The sequence below is a fragment of the Elephas maximus genome, chromosome 17 (assembly GCF_024166365.1).
Source record: "Elephas maximus indicus isolate mEleMax1 chromosome 17, mEleMax1 primary haplotype, whole genome shotgun sequence".
In the NCBI taxonomy this organism is placed as follows: domain Eukaryota; kingdom Metazoa; phylum Chordata; class Mammalia; order Proboscidea; family Elephantidae; genus Elephas; species Elephas maximus.
In genome coordinates, this window is record NC_064835.1 from 71,569,406 (window position 1) to 71,592,110 (window position 22,705).

A 22,705-nucleotide genomic window follows, 5' to 3' on the forward strand; every position below is an offset into this window, starting at 1 on the left:
AGACCACTATTATAAGAACTCAAGAAATAGTTTAAACAGAGAAGAAAATATTCTTTTATGGTTACGAGACGGGGGAGGGAAAGGGGGATTCACTAAGTAGGTAGTAGACAAGAACTAATTTAGGTGAAGGGATGGACAACACACAATACAGGAGAGGTCAGCACAACTGGACTATACCAAATGCAAAGAAGTTTCCTGAATAAACCGAATGCTTAGAAGGCCAGAGTAGCAGGGGCGGAGGTTTGAGGACCATGGTTTCAGGGGACATCTAAGTCACTTGGCATAATAAAAACTATTAAGAAAACATTCTGCATCCCATTTTGGAGAGTGGCATCTGGGGTCTTAAACGCTAGCAAGCAGCCATCTAAGAAGCAACAATTGGTCTCAACACACTTGGAGCAAAAGAGAGTGAAGAACACCAAAGATGCAAGGTAAGTATGAACCCGAGAGTCAGAATGGGCCACATAAATCAAAGACTACATCAGCCTGAGACCAGAAGAACTAGATGGTGCCCAGCTACAACCGATGTCTGCCATGACAGGGAACACAACAGAGAATCCCTGAAGGAGCAGGAAAGCAGTGGGATACAGACCTCAAATTCTCATAAAAAGACCAGACTTAATGGTCTGACTCAGACCAGAGGGACCCCTGAGGTCATGGTCCCCAGACCTTCTGTTAGCCCAAGACAGGTACCATTCTCGAAGCCAACTCTTCAGACTGGGATTGGATAGGACTACAAGGCAGAAAATGATACTGGTGAGGAGTGGGCTTCTTGGATCAAGTAGACACATGAGACTATCTGGGCAGCTCCTGCCTGGAGGGGAGATGTGAAGGCTGAGGGGGACAGAAGGTGGCTGGATGGACACAGAAATACAGGGTGGAGAGAAGGAATGTGCTGTCTCATTAGGGGGAGAGCAACTAGGAGTATATAGCAAGGTATATGTAAGGTTTTGTGTGAGAGACTGACTTACTTGTAAAGTTTCACTTAAAGCACAATAAAAGTTAAAAAAAAAAAAAAATCTATGGCTGCTAACCAAAAGGTGAGCAGTTCGAATCCACCAGGCACTCCTTGGAAACTCTATGGGGCGGGTCTACTCTGTCTTATAGGGTCCCTATGAGTCAGAATTGACTCGACAGCAATGGGTTTGGTTTTTGGTTTCCATTATATCTCACCGTGTGAATAGAGCATAATCCATTTCAGAATTGACTTGAGGCCAATTGGTTTTTGGTTTTAGAGTTGAACCTTTATATTGTTTACAATTTTTGCACTATTATAAATAAAGCCACTACAATCATTCCTTTATGTAAATATTTGTGCACACTTTTTACTATAACCTTAGGAAAATTCCTCTTGAATGACAAACCTTTTGAGGCTGTTAATAGATACTGCCAACCTTGGATCTACATTTCATTTATGTTTATATTATGATTAATACCAGACATACCGGGATATCCCCAACCAAACTTGAGAAATAAAACAATGCCAATACAGTTGAAACTTTCTGTTTGCCTTTTCCATCTCACCACCCTCCCACCTGCAAGAGGTACCTGCTATGCTGAATTTGGTATTTATTATTTCCATGTATTTATATAGACAAAATCAAACTATATATATATTGTTTTCAAGTGTTTGTATATTTATATAAATGAAATCATATGTATCTTCTGCAACTTTGCTCAACATTAATGTTTCTGAGATTTATCTGTATTTATACATGTAACTCTGGTTCACTTTCAGTGCTGTGTAGTGTTCCACGGTATGGATATACCATTCGATTTATTCATTTTCTCGTTGGCTGACATTTAGGTTGGTTCCAATTTTTTGCTATTACAAACAATGCTGTTACTGTACACATATATGAGAGTTTCTCTGGGGCCCTTCACTTAAACTTTTTAAATCCTTGACAACAAAGAAAAATACATTTTTCATCCTGACCCTGAAAACACACACAGTACACACACATATAGCGAAAATAAAGGTTTCAGTAAAACCAAAACCAAACCCATTGCTATGGAGTCAATTCCAACTCCTAGTGACCCTATAGGACAGCATGGAACTGCCCCGTAGAATTGCCAAGGAGCGCCTGGTATATTTGAACTGCTGACCTTTTGGTTAGCAGCCGTAGCACTTAATCACTATGCCGCCAGGGTTTCCAAGGTTTCACTGAACAGTGTTTAACCAAGTTATATATGATATACTCTTATCTAACCTATTCCATTTCATTCCGTTCCATTCTAAAACCTCTGTTTGAGACCCACTAACTTCCTCGGTGGTGCAACGGTTAAGAGCTCGAACCAACCTGGGAGCTCTGTGGGAGAACGCCGATCTGCTACCCAAAAGATTACAGCCTAGAAAACCAGATGGGGCAATTCTGTTCTGTTATATGGGGTCATGGTAAGTTAAAAATCGACTCGACAGCCCCTAACAACAACAAGAAAATTGGTTTTACATAAAGGAACGGGTGGAAATCCACAGTGTAGAAAAACACTGATGAGGGTATATACCTAGAATGGAATTGCTAAGTGGTAAGGAATACAAACCTTCAGCTTTACCAGGCAGTATGCTAAATTGCTCCAACAGTGGTTCGCCACACTCAGTACTGTCAGATATTTTAATTTTTGCCATCTGAAGCGATTGAAGTAGTATCTCGTTGAAGGTACTACATTTTTAAAAGCCTCTGAGAATTGGTATCACATCCAGTGCGGAGTGCCCAGGCTGATGAAAAGTATGCAAACATATCCCGTTAAGAAATAACTGAAGAAAATGAGGTGGTTTGGTCAGAAAATAAGAAGGCCAAAAGGGGTTTTGATGATAGACCTCAATGAAGGGCTGCCATATGAAGGGGAACTCAATTTATTCTTCATCACTCTAGAGAACAGACTCAGTGAGTCTCTGTTTCCCAGATGTGGTCTAGCAGAGGTGGATGGCTAGTGGAACACTGGGAATCTGGTGGGTTCAAAGATGGGCTTTGACAGTTCTGTGACTCAGATGTGGGTCAGACCTAGACCCAGGCTGAACTAAGACCCTCCCCATGAGGCCATCTAACCAGCTTTGGGCTTTTGTTTTACTAATGGAGATGCTTAAACCTTACTGGTGAGGATAGTAGAGGGGATTGAGGGCAGGGTGGGAGACAGAGTAGAAGAAGATTAGAAACTGGGCAGTTGAGGAAGAGCAGGCTTGGGAGAAAGGACAGAGATGTCTAATGGGAACTTTTAGTTGTTTGGCCTAGTATCCCCATGAAAGTTTTTGGGAAATCAAAACTACTCAACAGTGCTTTTGCAGTAATTTTTTGAGTGAATGTGTAAGTAAACACATTTTCTAACTGGTCTCAAGGTGGGGCAGAGGGCCCAGAATAAGGTCTACCCAATAAGCACTTTCAGATCACATATACTTACACAAAAGAAGACCGCTTGCGCTTTGTATGGGAGGTTGGAATACTTGGCCTCCAAGCACCCTTCTATAAAATGCCAATCCATTCATGCTAAGTTGGTACTGATTCTCCCAGAAATAATCTCGTTTTGAAAGACCTGCAGAAAGAAAGAAAAAAAAAAAAAAGAACGCAATACAAAACCCCAAGGAGCTCCTCATTAATCTAGGAATTTCAATCCTAGTCTAGGATATGCAGGTAACTGATGTTAGGAAAAGTTCTGGTTTTTCTAAAATTGTACAACTATAGAAAATAACCTAGAATTAGAGAATTTGGGGACTAAACTTCATTGCAAAGACTTGTAAACTGAAGCTCAGGATTCTCTTCTCCTTGAGTATGGGCCACAACGTCGTGGCAGTCTGCTTCCGTAAAGATCACAACCTTGGAAACTCTATGGGGCAGTTCTACCCTGTCCTGTTGTTGTTGTGTGCCGAGGAGTTGATTCTGACTCACAGAACTGCCCCATAGGGCTTTCTAGAAGCAGCTGGTGGATTTGAAATGCTGACCTTTTGGTTAGCAGCCTGAGTTTTGAACCACTTTGCCACCAGGGCTACTACTGTCTCCTATAGGGTTGGTATGAGTCAAAATCAACTCAATGGCAATGGGTTTAGTTTTTGTTGTTGTTTTGCTTTTTTGAGTATGGGCTGTATTAGTGACTCACTTCTAGCAAAATAGAGTGTGAAAAAGGAAAAAGTATTAACTTTATAATGGATGAACCTGGCAGATACTGCCTTGGCCAAAGGATCAAGGTTAACATCACCAGTCATGTAGCCCCTGATATGATGAAAAGGGAGCATCACATCTGTGCTGTCTTCCCCCAAATCCATAATCCTGATCTAATCATGAGAGAATATCAGACAGACACAAAATGGTGGGAAATTCTACCCCACCAGTACTCTTCAAAAGAAGCCCTGGTGGCACAGTGGTTTAAGCGCTCAGCTGCTAACTAAAAGGTCAGCGATTGGGAAGGAGCCAGATACAACCAATCCATTCTCCCATTTTCCAAAGCAACCATTTGAAACTTTCTCTATTCCTTGAAAATAGGATAAAATCTCAAACCCTTCACAGATTTGACACAAAATAGCTATTTACTAACATGTTAAGTTTTGGTGATCAGGAAGCGATATTTTAAGCATTTTACATCCTAATGTAAGTGATAATCACTTATACACAGGTGCTTTACGGCGTTTTAGTTAGGATCTAGAGAACTGTTTGGGGGTTTAGGGTTGATGTGTGACTCATTGTCATTTTTCCTCTTTAAAACAATAGGCAGTAGGATCCCAGTTTGGGTTTTCACACAGAACGTTTACTTTTCGGAAGACGTTTTCTGATGTTGAGCGGGAGATGCCTGAGCATTGAACTGCACTTAACTGCTATGTAGTTTTGAAAGTACCTTAACTTGTTCTCTGAAGTGTAAGCGTTGCTTTGCCAACAACCACCTCAAAGGCAAGGACCATGCCTGTTACTTCCTTTGCATCCCTCTCATCCTCCCTATAAGACTTGGTACAGGAGTCTGTCCTAATGTTATCACTCGGCCCATACTGTGGAGTGTCCTTGCCAAAGATCGCTGCAATGATATCTCCCATCCCACATGCTCCAGTGCAACATGACTTCACCAAGAGGTGGAGTCTATTTCTCTAACCCCTTGAATCTGAGATGGCCCTGTGACAACTCAGGCCAATAGAATATGTCGAAAGAAACACTGAGGAAATTCCAGGCATGGTCCTTATCTGGCCTGGCATCTTTTGCTTCTGCCTCTGGGAATGCTTGCTCTTGGGCTGCTTTCTATCAGAACTCATACTGTGACATGTCCAGGCCACATGGAGAAGCCACATGTGGATGCGCTGGGTGACAACCTCAGTTGTGCACCCAGATATTAAACCCAAAACCAAACCAAACCCAGAGCCGTTGAGTCGATTCCGACTCATAACGACCCTATAGGACAGAGTAGAACAACCCCATAGAGTTTCCAAGGAGCACCTGGTGGATTTTAACTGCTGACCCTTTGGTTAGCAGCTGTAACACTTAACCACTACGCCACCAGGGTTTCCACCCAGATGTTAGTCAGCATCAACTGCCACTGAATAAGGGAGCCATCTTAGATGTCTAACCTAGTCAAGCCTTCAGATGACTATAGTCCCAGTTAACATGTAACTGCAATTGCATGAGAGACACCTAGCAAGAACTGCTCAGCTGAATGGAGTCAACCCACAAAACTACAAGAGATAATAATAAATTATCGTTTTAAGCTACTACATTTTGGGTAGCTTGTTACACAACATCAGATAATTGAATAGTCAGCCAAAACCAAACCAAACCCATTGTCCTCAAGATGATTCCAACTCATAGCAACCCTATAGAACAGAGTAGAACTGGCCCATAGGGGTTTCAAGGAGTGGCTGATGGATTCCAACTGCTAATCTTTTGGTTAGCAGCCGTAGCTCTTAACCACTGTGCTACTAGGGCTCCGGAACAGACAAAGAAGCCCCAATAAAATATTTCGCTTGATCATGTAGTTGTAAGCCCATCCTCAACTGTTTAGAATCTTTAGAAATGAATCGTGTTTTACTCAAAATCCAACATGGCAGCTTATACCTAGTAGACATTCATTAAGTATTTTTATGAATTAATGCATAATTATATATAAAGCCAAAATCAGTATAAAGCAGAGGTCTTTATCACAGGTTTTTAAAAAATGTTGTTTTGCCCATTTACAAACCAAAAACTTGGAAATAACTCTTTGTCCTTTATTTAAATTGATCTGGCCTCTTCTTCTTTCCTCTGGGGCATGACCACATCTCCAGGCCAAAATCAAGACAACCTGTTTGACCACAAGTTTAGGCTCATGTAGGAGGCTATTCTGGAACTGGTTTTGCCATTATTGGGCAACAATCTGAATCTGATGTTATTATGGCAGTCCACTGTGGAGGTTCATTCATCACCCTTTATAAGGCTGTAAAAATGTTAGATCAGGATTTTTAGATCTCAGAGCCTAAGGTGTTTTTTTTAGTCTCAAAAAACTTTCACTTTGAAGTGAACAATGATGTCCCCTTCTACCTCATTAGCCTCACTGTATGCCCCTTCCCTCTCCCTCTCTGTGCCTTGCTGATCTTCAGAGAAGTTCTCAAACAGACCATGCTCCTTCCTGTCACAGGAACTTTGTCCATGCTATCTCAGCCTCCCACTCCCATCTCTCTCTTCCTTCGTATAACCAGTTCCCACTCATCATTTTGCCTCAGTTCAAATACGAGTTCCTTAAAGATGTTTTTTCTGACCTCTGCAGAGTAGGTGAGGTGCCCCAGTTGTATGCTCCCATAGCACACTGTGTTTCTCCATCATAGCATATTTCACAATTAGGATTACACATCCTTAATTGTATAATTATACTTTATTTCTCCTAAGGTGCACATTTTTCTTATTCATGAGACCATCTACATAGCTTACTGTATACATTAACATGAATTTAATATTCCACTGGGATCTTAGTTTCTTAGAGCTGCTGTAACAGAAATACCACAAGTGGGTGGCTTTTAGTGAACAGAAATTTATTTTCTCAGAGTTTAGGAGGTTAGAAGCCTGAATTCTGGGCACCAGATCTAGAGGAAGGTTTCCTCTCTCTGTGGGATCCGGGGGAATGTCCTTGACCATTTTTACCTTCTGTTCCTTGGAGGAAAGTCCTTGTCTGTTTTCAGCTTCTGCCCCTTGGTGATTTTTATGTGGGGTGATATCTATCTTCCCTTCTCTGTGCTTTCTTGTCTCTATGCCTAGCCTGCTGTTTTTACATCTCAAAAGTGATTGGCTTAGGATATACCCTACACTGATATGTTGTTGTTAGGTGTCTTGGAGTCAGCTCTGAATCATAGCAACCCTATAGGACAGGGCAGAACTGCCCCATAGGGTTTCCAAAGACTAGCTGGTAGATTTGAACTACTGACCTTTTGGTTAGCAGCCAAACTCTTAACCACTAAACCACCACGGTTCCATACTGATGTGGCCTCACTAAAATAACACAGAAAGCCCTATTCCCAAATGGGCTTACATCTACAGGTATGGGTTTAGGATATACAACACATATTTTGGGGGGACATGTTTCAATCCATAACAACTGTCTTCATCAATATAATTTTACTATTCCAGCAAAACTTTTGCCCAGGAAGAGAAAAATTGCAAATAAGTTTATTGTTCATACCAGGAACTTCCAGAAAGACTCATCAATTATTCAAAAGAAAGCATCAAGTGACAATTAATACTCCAAGACTTCTTAAACCTCTTGCCTCAAATTCCTCACCTTGCTGTGTCTACCAACGCTAAACTATTATATCATGATCCTTATTCAATGCTAACCAAGACTTCCTTCTCCCATTGAAAGACTCACTGTAAACCATATTTGAAAAGCTTAATAAACATCCCATTTTCCATTACCCCCCTCTGAGATGCTACAAATTTTCTGCCTAGATAGTACTCTCCCTTACCAGGGTAAGCAATTAACTGAGGTTTGTCTTACCAACATGTGGTTTTAGTGATAATTTGGGGGAGGCAGAATTATATGTCCAATCAATGTGTATACTTAATGTGGTATCACTTCTGTTTTCCTTTTTTTCTTCAAAAACTGTTTTTAAATCCATGGTGGAAATCAATGATGGCTTAAATTTGAGGAAATATAGTTGTCAATTGATATATTTCTCTCCTGAGAATTTACATTGCCCATGACAGCACAGACTTGTTTGGCTTTGTTCACTGGTATATGTTACCTGTTATGGCAATATAGTAATTGTTGAATGAATGAGTGGCTCAGCGAAAGGATGACAGACCAAGATGGATTTCAAGGAATGTGCAGGGACTCTTACTGATAAGATTTCCTGGCTGAGCTTCTTCCAGCAAAAGGAATGGGAAAAGATAATCTCACTTTACCACCCTCCCACTCTAACCCAATTCCAGAGAACATTATCCAACCATGTAGATTTTTACATGGAGCTCTGATTGTGACCTCATATTGTCATACAGTTGCTTATCTGCCACTTTATGATTTGAGTTTGCCTAGCCTAGTCATGTGGTATCAACCATGAGGTAAAAACGGAAGCTGTCTATAAGGGTAGCCACTGCTGAAGAATGGAGTGAAAATGAGTTCCTAGGGGCATGAAACATGTCAGCATGGCTTGGATGATTAAAGCACATCAACTGACAGCTGAGTAATCCTGTGAGGAAGATTATGGTGCAATGCCCATAGGTGCGTGGCAACAGCACTGGAACATCCCCCAAAGGAAGAGCCATTACTGAGATTTGTCAAAGCTGTTATATACATGTTAGAATATAAGTGACCAGAAGGCTGTGACTTGCCTTTTATACAGCTTATCTAGAACCTTCATTTGTTCAACATTTATGTGGTGCTTAGAACATCATTGGCACTGTGCTATGAGATGTATGAATATTTTTAAAAAGGTATATTAAGGGCCTTTGTCTTGAATAAACTCCATTATGGTGAAAGATGACCAATGGGTATGTGTTCAATACAACTACGTATTTATTGAAATGAAAAAAAACCCAGTGCCATCGAGTCGATTCCAACTCATAGCGACCCTATAGGACAGAGTAGAACTGCCCCAAGGAGCGCCCCAAGAATTTCCAAGGAGCGCCTGGCAGATTCGAACTGCCGACCTTTTGGTTAGCAGCCGTAGCACTTAACCACTGCGCCACCAGGGTTTCCTTGAAATACATTTGTTAATTTTACAGACACATCAAATTTATTGAAGATCTAGTACGGGCTTAGCCCTGGAAACACAAATTCTCAAGAAGAACACACAGTGGTAGAAGGAACAAGCATACACAGTGGAATAAGTAACAGTACCCATGCCAACAGAGTGGTGAGGCACTCGATAGCGTGGCGGTACAAGTTCAGAGGAGAGAGGGATCCTTCCCCACTGGGGCAGTCAGGAGAGAATGCCTGGAGAGAAACGGGACTTTAAACTGCATCTTTAGGATGGCAGGACTTGGAGGGGTGGAGAAAGGAGACATAGCTCAGGGATAGATGCCGGGGAGGAAGACAAAGGGAGAGGCAGTTTACATTTTGAGCCCTCCTCCACTGCAGGCATGTTCACAAATATCTGCTTCCTTTAATCATCTCAAAAAAGTGCGTAGGACAACGATGACAAGTCAGTCTCCGCCTTCAAGGATGTAAGTATTACACTTTTAGCAATTGGAAAATAATAGACTATGTTAGGTAAGAAGATACTATACTAAATATATAGTCAAGTGTGATTCAGCTCTTGCTTGCTAGTGGATTTCCAGGAGAGGTAAGGTTCTAGTAAACGTGTCCAAAAGCTCTCCTGATGTGTCTTACCTGAGAGCTGGGTGAGGTCAGGCTGTTGAAGGTATGCTCTGAAACAGATCCGGGTCGTCTAGCTGAGCCCTTTGTCCCCTTGTGCTCAGGAAGTCCAGAGTATCTGGAATGGCTTGGGAGACTTATTTAGGTAATTTTTGATCTGATTTTATTTGACACACCTGTGGCCTGCCCTGTCTAGACTGAAACACTAGTGATGGCCCAGGCAGCACCCTGACCTCACAAGAATCTTGGGAACAGTCTATGACAGGTGGGAGTCAGGAAACTAGGTATTCAGATAAAAGTTCAGATGGAAGGTCTGGAGTTTGATATAAAGAGCCCTGGCGGGGTGCAGTGGTTCAGTACTGCACTGCTAATGGAAATATTAGTGGTTCTAACCCACCAGCTGCTTTGTAGGAAAAAGATATGGCAGTCTGTTTTTGTAAAGATTACAGCCTTGGAAACCCTATGGTTGCTGTCCTGTAGGGTTGCTATGAATCAGAAATGACTTAATGGCAATGGGTTTGGGTTTTTTGGGGGGTTTTGGTGGCTTAATGGCTAAGCACTTGGCTGAGAACTGGAAGCCTGTCTGTGGAAGAAAAGACCTGGGAATGTGTTCCCATAAAGATTTCAGCCTAGGAAACCCTATGGAGCAGCTGTACTCTGTCCTAGAAGGTCCCTATGAGTCAGAATCCACTTGCTGGCATATAACAACAACATAGTACACCTTAGCCAATCCCTTCCTTAGCCCTTTCTTCCTGCTGACCATACCTGTATAGAAAGGGGTTTCTTAACTGTCAGGCTTCGACGCATTGTTCTTTACACGAAGATGGGCTGAGGTTTATTTCTGACTGAGGAAGAAGCAAGAAGATTCATGCAATCCTAGGGCTTACTAATATGGCAGTTCTTGCTTGGGAACTCAATCAATGAATAGTTTGGATATCTATTAGGTACAAAGCACTATGCTAAGTACCGCTGGGAAGCGATACAGAGTTCAATAAGGCATGGTCCCTGCCCTCAAATAGCTGTTATATTGTTGGAAAAATAAAACATACACATACAAAATGGTAACAGTATTCAGTGCCGTCCAACAGAACTGTCGCCATGGTGGAAATGTTCTATAAATCTGCACTGTTAAATATGGTAGACACTGGCCACATTCGTTAAGCACTTGAAATATAATGTAACTGAGAAACTGAATTGAATTTTTTAATTAATTTTAATTAATTTAGATAGCCATATGTGGTTGAATAGGACAGTGCAGTATAAGGCATTACATGAGCACTAAAAGTAAGAGCTGAGGTAGAGCAGAGAGGACCAAGACTACCCACTTCGGCTTGACGTGGTCAGGGAAGGCTTCCAGGAAGGGGTGTGATTTGAGCTGGAAATTTTTAGAGCACTGTTAGGGGAAGCCAGAGTTTAAATATTGGACAGGGTAGAGTCCTTCTGGTTTTTATCTATTGTTTAAAAAAGATGATTAGGTTTGTTGTAGGGGAAAAAAAATCACAAAGTTTAGTAAAGCAAAAAGAAAGCTTTATTCGCCATATAGTCAAAAAGACAGAAGTTGAGAAGCGGACAAGCATGCTGCTAGTCTGACCAAGGCCAAGGAAATATTACAGAATAAGCAAGAATGGGAAAACTGACAAGCATGCTGCCACAGCCATGTCTGCCCGAGTCCACAGAGTATTGTTGTTGTTGTTGTTAGGTGCCGTCGAGTCGGTTCCCACTCACAGCGACCCTACGCACAACAGAACGAAACACTGCGTGGTCCTGCGCCATCCTTACAATCGTTGTTAGGCTTGAGCTCATTGTTGCAGCCACTGTGTCAATCCACCTCGTTGAGGGTCTTCCTCTTCTCCCCCTGGCCCTGTACTCTGCCAAGCATGATGTCCTCCTCCAGGGACTGATCCCTCCTGACAACATGTCCAAAGTATGTAAGACGCAGTCTCGCCATCCTTGCCTCTAAGGAGCATTTTGGCCGCACTTTTTCCAAGACAGATTTGTTCGTTCTTTTGGCAGTCCATGGTATATTCAATATTCTTCGCCAACACCACAATCCAAAGGCATCAACTCTTCTTCGGTCTTCCCTATTCATTGTCCAGCTTTCACATGCATATGATGGGATCGAAAATACCATGGCTTGGGTCAGGCACACCTTAGTCTTCAGGGTGACATCTTTGTTCTTCAACACTTTGAAGAGGTCCTTTGCAGTAGATTTGCCCAATGCAATGTGTCTTTTGATTTCTTGACTGCTACTTCCATGGCTCCATGGCTGTTGATTGTGGATCCAAGTAAAATGAAATCCTTGACAGCTTCAATCTTTTCTCCATTTATCATGATGTTGCTCATTGGTCCAGTTGTGAGGATTTTTGTTTTCTTTATGTTGAGGTGCAATCCATACTGAAGGCTGTGGTCTTTGATCTTCATTAGTAAGCGCTTCAAGTCCTCTTCACTTTCAGCAAGCAGAGTATTACAGAAGAGGAGAATGGGAAAACGGACTAGCACGCTGCCACAGCCGTGTCTGCCCGAGTCCAGAGAAAGTTACAGAGTCAATATGTGACCCCGATACCCCCCAGCGTGTTTTCTCCTTTTTCAAAACGGGCAACTGAGAGCGTAACATAACAAAGGCCATGATAAACCTACAAGTTGTTCTTCCTCTGCCAGCCTCCTTCACATACCTCTGTTAATGACTTCATTTTGACCAATTGTTAATGACTTTGTTCTTTCTTTTAAACTGACGCAAATAACCTTTTGTTCTGTTCAGACTACCTGTGGCATACAACCCCCCACAGGAAAGTTGGAGCCCAGGTATCAGATATGTATATCTTTAGCCTAATAAAGAAATGTCTGGCAGGGGACTACAAAGACACCTGTAACCCCTGTAAGATTCTATATAAGCTCCAATGTAAAATTGCTCTTTGGGACTCCATAGAGACAGACTGTGTTGTTGCTGGGTCCCCGGTGATGTGTGTATCTACTTAATAAACTTTCTCTCTTTCTGACTTGGAGTATGTTTCATTGGCTCTCGACTGCTCCAGGGCACAGACCCAAATCAGGTAACAATTAGTATATATTAACGTTACAAAATGGTCAAAACTATTGAAAGCTTCACCTTTTCACAGACTGGCTAGAAAGTGATCTCCAGTTTGAATTGTCTTTATTAACGATCATTGGTGCAAGCTTCAGTAACTGACAGTCGGGAGGGTCTTCATTGGTCCAACGAATTTTCTATTCACTAAATACTAACAGAAAAAGAATATAGTGGAAAGTTTTTTGTGTCCTGTTTGACTGGTTTACTTGAAAGTTTCCCTAGAAGATATTTTCCAAGATTATTCTATCTATTGTTTTTATCTCAGGGCCCAGTTGATGTGTCCTTGTGAGTCCTTGTGGGTCTAGCTCCAGTTGGGTCACATTCTCTATGCTCAAGGACAGGGAATAATGACTCCAATATTATTTCCTAATCAGGTTTGACTAGGCAACGAGCTTGCTTTAGTGTTCTGATAATTCCTTTGCAGGGACCTGAGCAAATATCTTAAAGGAGATGGGAAGGCACTGGAATGGAAGTCAGGAGACATGGGTTCTAATCCCGCTGAGTCATTAACTTGCCCACAGGGCTCAGTTTTCTTGTCTGTGAAAAGAACCAAGGGGTCGGTAGTAAATGTGCTCCAAGGTTCTGTCCTGCACTAGTGTTTTGATTCCAGTCACATTTTAGTGACAGAGGATGAAGCCCAGTGTCTACTCAGCTTAGAGCAAAGTCTTGTTCAAGGCAGAGAAGACTTAATGGGAAGGACTTAGAGATGCAAGAGCCTACATCCTCTTCACTTTCTTGTTTTGGAAGGAGTAGACAGAGCTGAGGAGTCCCTGGGTTTTGCAAATAGTTAATGTGCCTAATGGCTAACCAAAAGTTTGGAGGTTCAATTCCACCCAGAGGTACGTCGGAAGAAAGGCCTGGTGCTCTACTTTTGAAAATCAGCTATGAAAATTTTATGGCATACAGTTCTACTCTGACACACATGGGATCACCATGAGTCTGAATCAGCTCAGTGGCAGCCTCACCTCTAAAGTATCTCTCACCCCTAAGGCAATAGGGATCTTCTCTAGTTTGGGAGAGGTGGGAGAAGGTAGAGTAGGAGCGAATAGCTTAAACTGCAGTGGAAATTTGGTTAACTAATGTGTTGAGAGTGTGTTGAGAGTATCAGGTTGGGATAGGGATGGCGATGGGGTGGAGGCAGCTGGAGGAAGAAAGGAGGTGGTGGTGACCGGAAAATTCTAGAGTCCTGGAAACATTTTCTAACTTCACAATTTCCCATAAGATTTTTCACTACTGCTGCATACTATCCCTAGACCAAATGTGGTATTTTAGAATCATAGAAACAAAGGGATGTTTTTTCATACGCTCATCAGCCATATTAAATCCAAGGTTTTGTCTTTTATCTTTAGTTCCAATTCAGAAGAGGGGACAATTTCTGGTAGTTCTAGTACTTCTACACCAGGGACAACTCTAACCTTGACCTCAAACTACAAAGCACTGCCTTTCTTCTCTTGTCCACCCTATCGCAAGCTCCCTCACTCTGTTGGGGTCTTGGTTTCCTTGCTGGTAGGTGAACTGGATTATCTCTGGGTAATTGTTAGCTCCTCCCTTCTCTGCAGGCCTTCACATTCTATCTTCTCCTCTCTGGAATCTCCCCTCCTTTCCATTCTTAGTGCAATTGCCCTGGGCCAGGACACATCAGCTCTTGCCTAAAGGAATCCAATTACCTTTTAACTAATCTTCCTACCTTCAGCCCTCACAATGCTCCAAAGTGCTCTTTCTTAAATACTGAGCTGATCACTTCACTTTCCTTCCCAGAACTTTTCTTGGCTCTCCACCACCTACTGAATAAAGTCTAAACTCCTTAGCAGGCAGTTGGGGCTCCCCATGATCTCACCTCAACCTAACTCAACCTAACCTTCTCCACCTCATCTCCCATGGAACCTGTGGTCACTATTGCTTACACGTGTACATTTTCACACTTCCCGTGGTTTTGCACAAATTCTCTTGCTCATATTCTGGGATAAACAGCCCCCTCTCCCCCATTTCTAGTGGTGATCAAACTTCTATTCTTTTTTAAGGCCTAATTCAAATACCACCTCATCAACAAAGTGCCCTCGATTTTTCGAGTTGGAATTATTTCCCTCCACTGTACTTTCACCTCAGATCATTTTTTAAATACTAGGTTTATAATTGAGGTATAACTTACATGCAGTTAAATCAACTTTCTTTTAGGTATACAGTTATATGAGTTTTGATAAACATATACAGTTAAGTAATTAACCACCACAGCAATCAAGATATAGAGTATTTTTTATCAAACCAAAAAGTTCCCTTGTGTCCCTTAGCAAACAATTCCTTCCTTCCCATACCTGTTGTTGTTAGGTGCCATCAAGTCAGTTCTGACTCACAGCGACCCTATGTACAACAGAAAAAAAACTGCCCAGTTCTGCACCATTCTTATAACCGTTGCTTTGACCCCATTGTTGCAGTCACTGTGTCAATCCAACTCATAGAGCGTCTTCTACTTTTTCACTGACACTCTACTAAGCATGATGTCCTCCTCCAGTGGCTGATCCCTCCCGATAACATATTCAAAGTATGTGAGACAAAGTCTTGCCATCCTTCCTTCTGAAGAGCAATCTGGCTGTCCTTCTTCCAAGACAGATTCGTTCATTCTTCTGGCAATCCATGGTATATTCAATATTCTCCATCAACACTATAATAAGTCAAAAGCGTCAATTCTTCCTTGGTCTTCCTTAGTCATTGCCCAGCTTTTGCATGCATATAAGGTGATTGAAAATATCATGGCTTGGGTCAGGTGCACCCTAGTCCTCAAGGTGACATCTTTGCTTTTTAACTCTTTAAAGAGGTCTGTGAAAGAGCACTCTAAAACTGAGGAGCTTGGGGTAACTAAAATGGCTGACACAGGTCTGAATCAGACTCCATTTTGTTTTAAACTCCTCCTGCTGCTTGTTAAGTATTAGTGCCACTTTCTCATCAACAAGTCTTGCTTTGCAAACAAATGTGGTTATTTTTCTTTGACTATGATTCTAGGAAGGGTGTGTGGATCGTTCTCAGAAAAAAAAAAATGCTTGCCCTCTAGAAGAATGTGTTTGAAAATAGATTAACTGATATGAAGAAAGGTCTGTTTGCAGTTGCAGTTACTCTAACCTTCTTGTATAAAAAACCTTGCCTTCGTTTGTAAATTTTGGAGCACTTTGTATTTTTACCTAGTGCTTCCCAGCTATAGCTGTTACTCTTCTTCAATAAATCCCCTTTTCTTTCACTCCTAACAGAGTATGAGATTTTTCTTTGTCAGATCTTTTGCAGCGAATTTGCCCCCTGCAATACGTTGTTTGATTTCTTGACAATCCTAGTTCCTGCCAATCACTGATTTGATTCCTGTCCCTATACATCTCATATCATTTTAATCTATCTTTGCATTTGCCCCTCTATGCCTTGTTTGTGTACACATCTCTCCCACTGGATTGTAATCTCCTTGAAGACAGACAGTTATAATCATTCGTCTTTGCATTTCCCATTGTTCCAAGAACAAGTTCCAAACACATTTAACACATTGTTTTAAGCATAAGTTCCAGACACATTTTTGTGTCAGCTCATGAATACCTGATGAAGAAAAAAAGTGGAAAGAGACGGAGAAATGAAAGTTAGAAAAAAAGAAGAGACAAACAGCCCTAGCAGAGTTCTGATTCAACAAGAGGACAGCCTATAAGACTCATGCTAGTTTAATGAATTATTCTGAGTTATTAATCTTAACTATAAAAGTGTTGTTGTTAGGTACTGATGAGTCAGTTCCAATTCATAGCAACCCCATATACAACAGGAAGAAATACTATCAGATCCTGCGCCATCCTGACAATCATTGCCATGTTTGAGCCCATTTCTGTAGCCACTGTGTCAATTCATCTCGCTGAGGGTCTTTCTCTTTTTTGCTGACTCTTTACCTAAAGAAAAAAAAAAAAATTTTTTTTTTTTTTTCTTTACCTTACCAGGAAACCCTGCTGGCATAGTGGTTAAGTGCTACAGCTGCTAACAAAGAGGTCGGCAGTTTGAATCTGCCAGGCGCTCCTTGAAAACTCTACGGTGCAGTTCTACTCTGTCCTATAGCGTCGCTATGAGTCAGAATCAACTTGACGGCAGTGGGTTTGGTTTTTTGTTTTGTTTTGACCTTACCATGCACAATGTCCTTCTCCAGGGACTGGTTCTTTCTGATAACACGTCCAAAGTACATGAGACGAAGTCTTGTTATCCTTGCTTTCAAGGAGCACCCTGGCTTCTTTCAAGACAGGCTTGTTTGTTCTTCTGGTAGTCATGGTATAGTCAACATTCTTCACCAACATCATAATTCAGAGGCATCAATCTGTCTCTGATCTTCCTTATTCATTGTCCAGCTTTTGCATGCATATGAGGAGACTGAAAATATCATGGCTTGGTCAGGCACACATTACTCCTCAAAATGATACCTTCACTTTTTAACACTTTAAATAGGTATTTTGGAGCAGATTTGCCCAATGTAATATGTTGTTAGATTTCTTGACTTGCTGCAGTTGGAGACTTAAACAACTTGAAGTAAGTTGAAACATCCACCCACCACTCTCAAGCTGCTACTTGCATATTATACCATAATGAGATATAAAGCTTTTTGTCCTTAGTGTATAGCAGGTACACTTAAAACTTGCAGGGAAGAGGATAAAGAGAATTTTTAACCAGTGCCCTCAAAAAGTCATTGTGTTCTACAATTCTATTCGATTTTATTTCATTCTCACAACCAATTTAGGTTAAAAGTTATTAGAAGGTACTTCTTTGCTAGGAAAAGAAATAAGTAAAGGACTTTGGGGGTATGCTTCCAAGAGGAAGGAGAGATTAAAAATTGCATTTTTGGCTCAGGAGAAGTCCTTGAGCCCTTTTCTCATTTTTTATTCTATGAAGTTTCAATAAGCTAGAAGTACTGAGGTATGTTACTGTTCAGGGTGTCTATCGTTGACCCATTCTGGGTCCTTCTTCTGAGGTAGTGACTGTGTTCATTTCAGAAACCAGCATAATGTGAAGGAACTCTAGTGTACCTTTGATGAGGTTATCAACTAAGGTGCCAGCACTATTTGGGGATTAAGAGTTGTAGTTAGTAAAAATGGGGAGAAATAAGAACCACCTTCTTTCTATACTTTGATGTCATGAGAATATAAAATGATTTTGCAATAAGCCTTAGGAGATAATTTTCTTGGTTCCTAGAGCAAGTTGGAAGATAAACTTTGGACAACGTATTATACTGTGCCCTTCGTAATTAAATAACCCAAGATAATGTCTTAAAAGTTTAGTGATTTAAATTCCTGAACTGATTAAAGAGAGCTGTTAAGACCACAAGGTTTCAAAATTGTATCAATATTACTCCCTGAGTTTCTAGTTATGTATTGAGCGTTTCTATCCCTCACTACTGTCCAATCTTACAGATTGGCTCAGTACTAATAACAATTAAAAATAAGACAGTACACTTCCACTCAAAGGCTGGGGCTCGAACAGGAGGGACCTCGAATTTTAGGCTGACTCTGGGCTGTGTCTCATCCACGGAATGCGGAGCCATTGAAGATGTGGGGTAGTCAACATGAAAGTGCTGTTTCGGGAAGATAAATCTGGCCGTGTGTGCAAGATGGGCTGGGGTGGAGAAGAAATAGATGCAGAGTCCATTTGGAAGCTACCGCAATATCCAGGGTGAGGTGCTAGGAGCGGGCTGGAATAGGAATGAAAAGAAATCAAGAAAATGGGACTGCGTGCGGCCAATACTGGGATGATCGGACCCACTGGAAGAGTGAGGAAGAGAACTGAAAGAACGGCTTTGTGTTTTCCAGAGACCCGAAGTCTTTGGCAAAGTGCCTTTTACTTCCCTTCTATCCTGAGAGCGGGCATCCTGGGACCGGCCTAGAAGCTCAAGCCCCAAGGTGGTGAGGCCAGCAAAAGCCGCACCAGAGGCGGACCCGCCAGGCGTGTCCTCCGACACCCCCGGCCAGCCCGCCTCGGCACTCAGGCTGTCCCTCCGGTCTGACCCCTCCCTCCCTCCTCTCCCAGCCCCCTGCACTCACCCCACCCCCGTCCTCCGCCGGCCCCGAGCACTGCGCTCTGCCCCTCCCTTCCCCCTCCCCCGTGGGGCGCTGACTCGCCCGGCTGCCACGTCTCACTGATGACATCACCAGGGCAGCTCGGCGTTAGCCAATCCGCTAGGGGGAGTCCGAGCGAAGACCTAGCCAGCGAGTCAGCAGGGAGGGGAACGGGGAGGAGCGGCTGGGTGGGGGTGAAACTGGGGGGAATGAGGCGGACCACAGCCCGTCAAATACGCATGCACCAAATGCGCAGCGCTTGGCGGGAAGTTGAGTCCTGGTCCCTGCGCTGCACCGTCAGTCCTTAGCGCTCACAGACGCGGCCTGCGACTCTCTTTCCCGGCATGCCATGCGGTGCGGCCGCCCCCTGGCCGTGTAAAGGCCCCACGGTCTAAGGCTTCCCTATTTCCTGGTTCGCCGGCGGCCATTTTGGGTGGAAGCGATAGCTGAGTGGCGGCGGCTGCTGATTGTGTTCTAAGGGGACGAAGTGGGGGAAGACGTTTGCTCTCCCGGAACAGCCTATCTCATTCCTCTCCTTTGATTATCTGTGGCGCGGAGAGTCAGGGCGGCGGCTGCGGCAGCAAGGGCGGCGGTGGCGGCGGCGGCAGCTGCAGTGACATGTCCAGCATGAATCCCGAATAGTGAGTGTAGGAGAGCACCGGTCGGCTGGATCCGTGGGCTAGCTTGGGGAATCTCAAAGGGGGCGAGGAGGGCGGGGGTAGAGGCTTCGGCCGGGGTGAGGTGAGGGTGATGGGGCGGGAGAGGCCCGCGGCCAGGAGCCGGGCCCCATTGTCTGACGGCGGAGGGGCGGCCGGGGGGAGGGGGCGGGCCGGAGGGGTGAGCCGAGGGAGCCTGGACCCGGTCAGGTGGGAAGGCCGTAGTGCAGGGCCGGTGAGGAGGAAGGGGCCGCGAGAGAGTTTCGGGGAGGGGGGATTCAGGCGTTGGGAGTTGAGTGGTGGGGCGGTGGGAAGAGGTAGCTTCTCTTGGAGGAAGTGACTTTTGAAGGACTCATTTTTTAGGGTCGGAGGTAGGTAGGAGAGCTCTCCAACGGGGCACTATCAGCCCCTGTTCCTGCACCCTGCGGAGCTGTCAGGATCGCCAGGGTAGAAACCAGCTTTACTTGTAAATTCTGAGGCTATTTACTCTTTCCTCCCATCCTCCCCGCCAGGTTGCAGGTAATATGGATGCTTTTCAGGACTGCGTGGGATTGAGGGGAATGAGTAGCTGGCGAGAAGCGATTTAAAATTTTTGTTCTCTCTTTGAGTTTTCTGAAGGAGTTCTTTAAGAACTCGCCGGGCCCTTACTTTCCTAAGAACCTGGACATTTGGGAGTTTTTTTTATTTTTATTTTTTATAAGGAGGACGCAGAAGTCATTTTGTTTTCCGTAGGTCAAATAAAAGAACAAAACTGAAACCAAGGACCGTCTTCCTAATATTACCAAATTCAAGGAATCCTTTGCTGTCAAGTTGAAAGAGAAACGAATGGGACCTATGGTAGATCTGTAGGTTTTGTATTACCTGCTTGAATGCTTGCAGATAGGGAATGAGGCTCCATGACGTGTCATGAAAAGTTAATGCATTTTTTTTCTTGCTTACTCAGAAGTCACCACAGCAGATGTGACACACCTGGCTCCTTTCTTGGGAACTGGTGTTTACTTTCCTTGGGAAGACTTGGTAGGATTCTTCTCAGTGTCCATTGAAAAAATCCTCCTGCAGTATCCTCCACACGTGCACATATATATAAATTAATACTTGGAAAAGATTTAATTGATAATTCTCTTTAGAGTCAGCAGTTTTTAGGAGGAGAGGGGAAATTTTTTTTAAAGCAAAAATCAGCGTTTGTCCTAAAAGTTGAGTTTATTTGCTTAACATTTCCGCTTGAAAAGTCCACTCATTAGCTGTCATGTGTATGTCACATGGCTCTTGCAAAATGCATTCTGACTTCAAGTTTGGTAATGCTGCGGTTTGATGTGGGAATGTTCTTTCTTTTGTACTAAACAGAAGTCATAGTATTTTATTAGAATTTTATATAATTCGAGAAGTTGAGGATAGCGCACTTGTAGTAACATATTTGCTGTGTTGACAGTGTTTTATTTCTTTATCTGGGGCTCCAAGGACAAAGTTGGTTTTGCATAGTTGGACAGAGTTTTCCTGGCAACAGTAGAGGACGTGGATTTACCACTTATGAAGGTGTGTAAACCTCTGCTGTTCAGGGAGTTTTTCATATTTGCTACATGCATGCAGTACTGTAAATAGATCTTAAATATTAGTTGAACAGAATCTTGACAAGTTTCTTATTTTTGTAAAATAGGATAATGGTCCCGTCATTATTCCTACCAGGATCCTCGTGAGGTTCAAACTATAAGAGTCCTCTTGAGGTGGTGTACATCGTTATGTAAAGCATTATAGTAGTGCTGGGATTTAGGGATCTAATCCTTACCATCAAGGAGTTTATAAGGGAATATAGAACATAGATTGCATATATGTCAAATACCAGTAGGTACAGCAAGTTCTAGATAGGTGGCATGAATCTAAGCAACCAGATTTCAGAGGCGAGTGAGTGGTTTGGTTCAGGAAGGCTTGAAAGAAATGGAAGGTCTGACCTTTATAGAAACGGACCTGTAAGGGAATTAGAAGCAATTAGATTTGGTGAAGCAGAAGGGAATGAGGATTTTCCAAGGGGGTAAAAGGTAGAGGAATGGCTGATAAATGGCAAGAACAATACTTTTTTTTTTTTTTAAGAAAACATTATATTGTTGAATGGCTTATTTTACTGACCTTAAAAAGAACATTTCTGAGGAATTTACTTGGTGAAATATTAGTGTTAAAATAGTGAAAAACCAGGATGCAAAACTGCTTACAATAAGATCTTAATTATGATATTAAAATACGCTGAAGAAAACTGGAAGAAAATTCTTTAAAATATTAATGGTTACTTTCTCAGTTGTAAGTTTTTTTTACACTTTTACCTTTTTCAGTTCATATATACTGCTTTTATAGTTGGAAATTTATTAACTTTCAATTATAAAGACAGTATTTCTTTAGTAAATATGGTGTCAGACCATCCGTTCTTTTGAGTGCTATGGGTTATTGACTTCAACAGAATCAAACCTAGAAATAGTTTTTACAGTTTTTTTCCAGGTTCGAGTATTCTCCTTTAAAAAAAAAAAAAAGAACAAACTAAACCCATTGCCGTCGAGTGGATTCTGACCCACAGCAGCCCTGTAGGGCAGAGTAGGACTGTCCCGGAGGGTTTCCAAGGGTTCATTATGGAAGCAGACTGCCACATCTTTCTCCTGTGGAGCAGCTGGTGGCTTCAAACAGTGGACCTTTCAGTTAGCAACTGAGGGCTTTAACCGCTGTACCACCGGGGCTCCATTCACCATTAGGCTGCTGTTATATTCTAGACTGTGCCCTGGTGGTACAGTGGTTAAGAGCTTGGCTGCTAACCAAAAGGTGGGCAGTTCGAATCCACCAAGCCACTTCTTGGAAACCCTGTGGGGCAGTTTTCTTCTGTCCTGTGGGGTCGCTGTGAGTGGGAATTGTCTGGATGGCAATGGGTTGTGGTTATTTTTTTACAGTTAGGCTGTGCCTGATGTAATAATCTAGGAGTTTGGGGAAATATTTGGAGAAGTGTTAGTAAAAATTACTTGGGGCAATAGGAGGTGATGGATTTTTCATTAGGGAAGACCACAAAGGGCTGCTGGCAACCAGATTTTTAGCAGTCTGACTTGCCAGTTTGTTGCCTGTTTCTTTAATGACGTTCGTTGTATTGGAAAATAGAAGAGAAGGAAACAAATTCTTAGAGTTTTAACACC

The 22,705-nt window shown here is 42.6% G+C and overlaps 1 protein-coding gene across 1 annotated transcript in view; it reads left to right on the forward strand.

Annotated features, from left to right (window-relative positions):
- The first annotated feature begins 19,283 nt into the window (after positions 1 to 19,283).
- RAB1A (RAB1A, member RAS oncogene family) overlaps positions 19,284 to 22,705 on the forward strand; it is a 34,959-nt gene continuing 31,537 nt past the window's right edge. The window contains exon 1 of the mRNA XM_049857376.1: positions 19,284 to 19,529. Coding sequence (XP_049713333.1) covers positions 19,507 to 19,529 — 23 coding nt within the window. The 5' untranslated portion in view covers positions 19,284 to 19,506. The remainder of the gene's footprint in view (positions 19,530 to 22,705) is intronic.